Source organism: Engraulis encrasicolus, chromosome 20 (genome assembly GCF_034702125.1).
Source record: "Engraulis encrasicolus isolate BLACKSEA-1 chromosome 20, IST_EnEncr_1.0, whole genome shotgun sequence".
Classification (NCBI taxonomy): domain Eukaryota; kingdom Metazoa; phylum Chordata; class Actinopteri; order Clupeiformes; family Engraulidae; genus Engraulis; species Engraulis encrasicolus.
This window is the reverse complement of record NC_085876.1, coordinates 48057460-48063646: the sequence shown is the minus strand read 5'-3', so window position 1 is coordinate 48063646 and position 6187 is coordinate 48057460. Positions and strand designations below refer to the sequence as shown.

The 6187-nt window shown below is 45.7% G+C and overlaps 1 protein-coding gene and 1 long non-coding RNA gene across 2 annotated transcripts in view; both read right to left on the bottom strand.

Moving 5' to 3' along the window:
• The window catches only part of rab5aa (RAB5A, member RAS oncogene family, a), a 13184-nt gene extending 7317 nt beyond the window's left edge, over positions 1–5867 (bottom strand). Inside the window, exons 1-2 of the mRNA XM_063186040.1 lie at positions 5622–5867; positions 2360–2648 (exon numbers count right to left, since the gene is read on the bottom strand). Coding sequence (XP_063042110.1) covers positions 2360–2525 — 166 coding nt within the window. The 5' untranslated portion in view covers positions 2526–2648; positions 5622–5867. The remainder of the gene's footprint in view (positions 1–2359; positions 2649–5621) is intronic.
• LOC134436704 (uncharacterized) lies at positions 1485–2351 on the bottom strand. Its single transcript, XR_010032248.1, has 2 exons — positions 2237–2351; positions 1485–1716 (listed from the first exon to the last, which is right to left on the bottom strand). It is a non-coding gene; the product is annotated as an uncharacterized LOC134436704 (long non-coding RNA).
• Positions 5868–6187: the final 320 nt, after the last annotated feature.

Genomic DNA, 6187 nt, shown 5'->3' with positions numbered 1-6187 from the left:
TGATGTACATCCAGAAGAGGTGCCAGTTCAGATAGCCTGATTATCATCAACGTTCAAATCTCTTCGAAACTTGGTCTGACCAAGAGGATAACAATTAATGTTTCCTACATGGCACGGTTGACCCGCCTCCCTTGGTTTGCTTATGGTTGTTTGCTTTCTGACAAAAGTCAAAAGAGTTCCCATATTTTTGGGAACTCAGATAGTACTTGCATTGCTCTTGACCTGGCTAGTTGCAACGCTGAAGGTGTTGCGTCACTAGGAGGGCGCGGCCTGGTTACAGTTCAGATGCCTTTAGCTTGAAAAGCACAGACCAGTGCACACAAGTAATGGGCAAAAACAGTTGAGTGTGCACGGTCAGTCCTTGGGTCACCTTCACTAGGGGAAACACGAACAAGAAATCATGTTGTACGGTAGTAGTCGGGACTGGTCTTGAAACTACTATCGTAGCCTTGCTCTTGTCTCCGTCTTAAACAGTGTTGTACCTGAACTAGTTCAATGAACTATAGTTCATGAACTATTTGGGCGCACTTGAACTAAACGCTCACTTTTTACTGCCTGATGAACGACTATGAACTAGTTCATTCTGGTGCCTATGAACTTGCTCCAGGGACTGTAACCAATACCCTGTAATAATAATATAATAATAATAATTGTATTTGTATAGCACTGTGTCATACAAGGCATGTAACTCAAAGTGCTTAACAAATGGGAAAAAAACATTGTTAGAAACAGCAATAATAGTTGTAAGTCGCTTTGAATAAATGAAAGCCTCAGCTAAGTGTAATGCAGTGGTTCTCAAACTTTTTCCATCATTCCCCCCTTCAGAGGGTCTGACTGCTTTCGAGCCCCCCCCAAGCAACAGCAGTACTCGCGCAGATAGCTTTTCCGACAGTTGCGCAGAATCAAAGGAAAGGTGACTGGTGATTAAACAAAGAGGGACTGCAGTCGAATGCAGATGTGTGTTCATTTCCTATGGTATTTAAATTCATGACAATTAATAATATAATGTTGGTGAGGGCTTTAAACGCATTGACTTATTGGCGAGACAGGAAATCATGTCCTTGGAGGGAAAAAAACAAAATCAAATGTCACACGCCCCCCCTGAGATGCCTCCATGCCCCCCCCAGGGGGGCTTACGCCCCACTTTGAGAAACACTGGTGTAATGTAATGTAATGCAATAATGTAATATGAACAAATTACATTCGCCTTTGTTTAACAGTTTGCCACATTTCTCTTAAGCGTTCAGGGGAAACCCCAGTAATACTGCATACACACTGCACCAGCCACAAAGGTGAATTCACATCTTCGGTAAGAGTGAAAGAGTGGAGTCAGGGTGCATTTTACCTTGACAGGCCAATGGCCATACTGAGGGATGGATTATGACTCTGTGGGCCCCTGGGCCGGACAACAACAAGGCCCAACAACAAGGCCCAACAAGAAGCAGCACTCTTCACTGGAGACACAACACACGGAGCAGCACTGATGTAATTCTTTTTGTTCTTTATTCAAGTGCACAACATGACTACCGTTTCGATGGGTTAACCTTCATCATGAAGATACAATTCTTTTTGTTCTTTATTCAAGTGCACAACATGACTAACGTTTCGATGGGTCATCATGCTGTGCACTTGAATAAAGAACAAAAAGAATTGCATCTGTGCTGCTCCGGTGTTGTTTCCCCAGTGATGATTTCCTGCCTCTCTCCCGTCGATGCACTAGATGATAAAACAGAAGCGCGAGGAATTACCCCTTTGTTGAAGAAGCAGAACTCCTTAATAACCAGCACTGTTCTAGTACGCCCTATATACATTTCCAAAATATATCCATATTTCAACACGTTCAGTGGTTCGCGATTGAAAATGCCCGTATAGTACATGCACATGCCTAACATGCTTACCTTGTGACTGTGTTAGCTGCAGTGGGTTAACATGTGACTGTGTGTGGATCAACCACATGCAAAAATGCATGTATGCAATGCAAACATATTCTGTTGCTCGTCATGCACATAGGTTTCACTGTGTGTGTGTGTGTGTGTGTGTGTGTGTGTGTGTGTGTGTGTGTGTGTGTGTGTGTGTGTGTGTGTGTGTGTGTGTGTGTGTGTGTGTGTGTGTAAGAGCTTAGATTGACATGCCTTGGCATCTTATTGTGCTGTCCCACAGGACCAAGCTGGACTTTCCCCACCTGCGTGCGTGTGCCTGCGCGCACGTGTAAGTGTGTGTGTGTGTGTGTGTGTACCTCCTATTGTGCTCTCCTGGAACTCGTGGAATTGTCCCTTGACGAAGCGCAGCACCAGGCTGTACTTCCCCACCTGTGTGTGTGTGTGTGTGTGTGTGTGTGTGTGTGTGTGTGTGTGTGTACCTCCTATTGTGCTCTCCTGGAACTCGTGGAACTGGCCCTTGACGAAGCGCAGCACCAGGCTGGACTTGCCCACGGCTGACTCCCCGAGCAGCACCAGCTTGAACTGGCAGATCTTATTGGCCGCGTTGGGCCCGTTGGGGCGCGTGGCTCCTCCCCGATTGGCCATAGCCTGTGTCAATCAAACCTCCTGCTTCCTGCTTCTGATCCGCTGCTGCTGCTGCTGCTGGCTCTCACTCACACACACACACACAAGCGTGCAGTTGCTCTCAACTGGTCCCGTTGTTGCCTGCTGTGGGACACACACACACACACACACACACACACACACACACACACACAATCAATCAGTCAGGCATGCATGGACAGATGTAGGACCAACAGTAATCATCATATATATTTTTTGTTTGTTTATAAACACAGTGTTGTGAGGTTTCCCCTGTAGAGATTAATAAAGTCCCTCATCATCATCATCATCATCGAGGAGGGGCAAGACACTGGCAGCCAACCACGTGAGTTACTTTTTTGACTGACAGCGGTTCCCAACAATCAGAGGTTGAGTTGTGCGCAGCCAGGGGAAAACAAAAATTAAGAACCCATGACACCAGTGATGGGGAACCTCTGGATTCATTAGTTATAATTCAGTGCCATATATTCAAACCTAAATACCTCATTTTACCAGTCCAATTAAATCAGGTTACCAGTGCCTCATTTCCACTGACAGTTTTCTGGTAGGCCTACAGTCCGACAGTTTGACTCGGCCGCCACTTTTTGCTTTACGATTGAGCGGTGCCGTGCCTATTTGAAAAGCAAAAAGTGGCTGCCGATTCGTGCGGTGTCGAGCTGGAAACCTACCAGAAAAACCTCATTGGAAAAGAGGCACAGGTGCAGCACTGCATTGTATAACTAATCCATCCAGGTTGCCCAGTACTGCTTGACAAAGGAAATACTTCCAGTGTGTCCCATGCATAGAACATAGTACCACAAATTGACCATGTATCAGAACTACACTTCCACTCTGGCCAAATGTTTTTTTCCCTGCAGCGCCACACAATGCCACGTGCTTGGTGGGAGTCACTGACTACTGTGTGTGCAATGCATCAACAATGGCATTCCATAAAATGTCTCATTGCAGAAGTCATGACCTCAACTTGCATATCAAAGACTACAGAGTGTCCATCTTCTCTGAGACAGGCATGCCAAACAAAACACTATGATGTTCTATGATGTGCGTGCATGCAAAGTGCTGCACAGCTGCTCAGCCTCGACATGAGCAGGTAAGAAATCAAGATGTCTACTCTGTCGGTCTTCTGTCAGACAACCTTGTTTAGGAAAGAGAGGACAACCTAAGTCACTGGCAAACTTTACAAGAGGAAGGCAAACAAAGATTAGATGAGAACACACACACACACACACACACACACACACACACACACACACACACACACACACACACACACACACACACACACACACACTTATCAGCCCGGCAGCTCAATTGTCAAAATAAACATTACAGATTGAAGGAGAGGGGGGTCATCCGAGTATAACGGCTCTAAAACAAAAACATCGAAGTAGCTCTAGCAAGATGCATCATCAGTTTGACCTGGCGGACCATACCATACTAACTGACCGAAAACAAATGCACCAATGTTCGCAGCACTAATGTGTGTCATGCGCCGCCCGTCGCTATGGCCGTGCACGGTGCACCAATATCCGTGTTGTTTACACGAGCATCGAAATGGGCTGACATGGCATGACATGCACTGGATGCCTGTCTTCAGAGAGGGCATTTACGCTCCGACTCAACGAGAGGTGTATGGTAAATACGACACGACAAGATATTTTAAAAAAACAAAAACAAGACACAAAACCCTTGCCATCATATGACTACCATGGGCAACTCAATCTACCGTGCACAGATCCCACCATCCTCCCTTACTCCTAAATCGAACACAAGAGTAGGCAACGCTGATATTGTCACTCAAGACTGCATAGTCGACATGGTTTTTAACACACACACACACACACACACACACACACACACACACACACACACACACACACACACACACACACACACACACACACACACACCACCTTGCCACAGCAACAGTAACCGACGGGATACAATGTAGCTATTGTTGCACAATCTATTGGTGAATACCCTCACCTTGTTCTGCGAAATGATACCGAGTACCTATAACTAGAACTAGGCTATTCGTCGGCTTGTTTTCACACAGGCGTATCCCTGAAGCTGAACCACGTTGATACCTGAGCATAGCACTGTCAAACATGAAGGTATGATGCGGTGTTGTTGGGCTCTCGGTAACGTCGATACAAATCGAATGACAGAGGACAAATATAGCTAATTTCACCAAACACGCAAATGTGTCACTCGTGACAACAGGAAGATTGTTTGTTATCGCACATAACAACACACTGACAATGATAAGCTTTGTCGATAGCTAACTTGCTGTCAGTCATCCCGTTTGCTAACTGTGGTAAACGAGCTGGGTTGTTGTCCTACTGACAGAGCAGCTAATAAATTGACGTTACAATGTATCGACAAGATGCAGGGTGAGACAAACAAGCAGCATCAGTGAAAGCAAAGGTACCACCCCAAAGCATCAAGCTACATTCGCAAGCTCCAGACTGTCAGCGGTTCCTCAAATTCCGCATCTGATTTTGTATTCGTAGCTAAAATTCTTGAGGGCCGCCATTTTTAAACACACAGAGGTGTCGATATGGGTTAGCTTGGAGGACCATTCCCTGTTTGCTTCAAAACGCCACCGTGGCAGGGCAAGCTCAACAGCTAGAAGACTGACACCTAGTCACACCTTGATGACAGCCGATTCTCCCGCTGCTGAGTTGCTAAGGTGGAAGCTGAAAACTGCGACAGTGTGTGCAAGCTCACAGACAGTCCAGTTAACTGGCTAGCGGGCTTAGCATGTTTACAAGCTAGCTCAGCTACTCGCACATAATTATGCCTTTATATCTATGACGGACAATGACTAGGCGCTGAGAGCTGTAGCTATGTGTGTGTTACAAAACGTACACCTTCATGGTTGAACAGTCACATCGCAGTCACAGCGCAATCAGCTGTCAAAACAAACACAGGATGTTAACGTGTTCTGGCTAAGGCCTGTTTCATTATTGTCATCTTGTGATGCTAGCTAGCAACCTAGCTGTGTCTAGCATAGCCCTGCCTGGTGATAACGCAGCTACTGGTACATAACTTCACCGATCGGATCATTCGTTTTACCTGGGAGTCAGCTGATGGCTTTAACTACTCTGTTCTTCCACGATTTGATCCTTGAATTATCGTCAACTGTTCGGTTTCCTAGAGGGTGGACCGTGAAATTATTTCAACAACCCCGATCACGTCTCCTCCTTTCTTTTCTCTCGCAACTTCCTCTTCAGAACCAAAACACCATAGAGATTACAGTTTATGCAAAACACAAAACAGCGGCTTCCGCCCCACTGCCACGTCAGAGGCACCGTTTTCTTGCCAAGTCTGTCGCCTGTTACAGCGGGTCGTGCTTATGCATTGTAATGTCAACAATCAGTGATTGTAATGTGTTGTTGGTGATAACTGTCAATAAAGCAACTTTGCAGTCTGAATGGCAATAATTCACCCTTTTTTCAGAATGCTGGTGTTTACACTGGCAAGGTTAAAGCAAACTATGGCCTAAATGAGGCATTTAATATTGGACCACAGTCTCCCCAGATTCTGAAACACATATATTAGTGAGATTTACTGTAGTCCTACCGGTAGACTAATTATTTCTGGTGGAAAGCCTTTCCTGTAGCCTCAAGAAAATGGGGGGA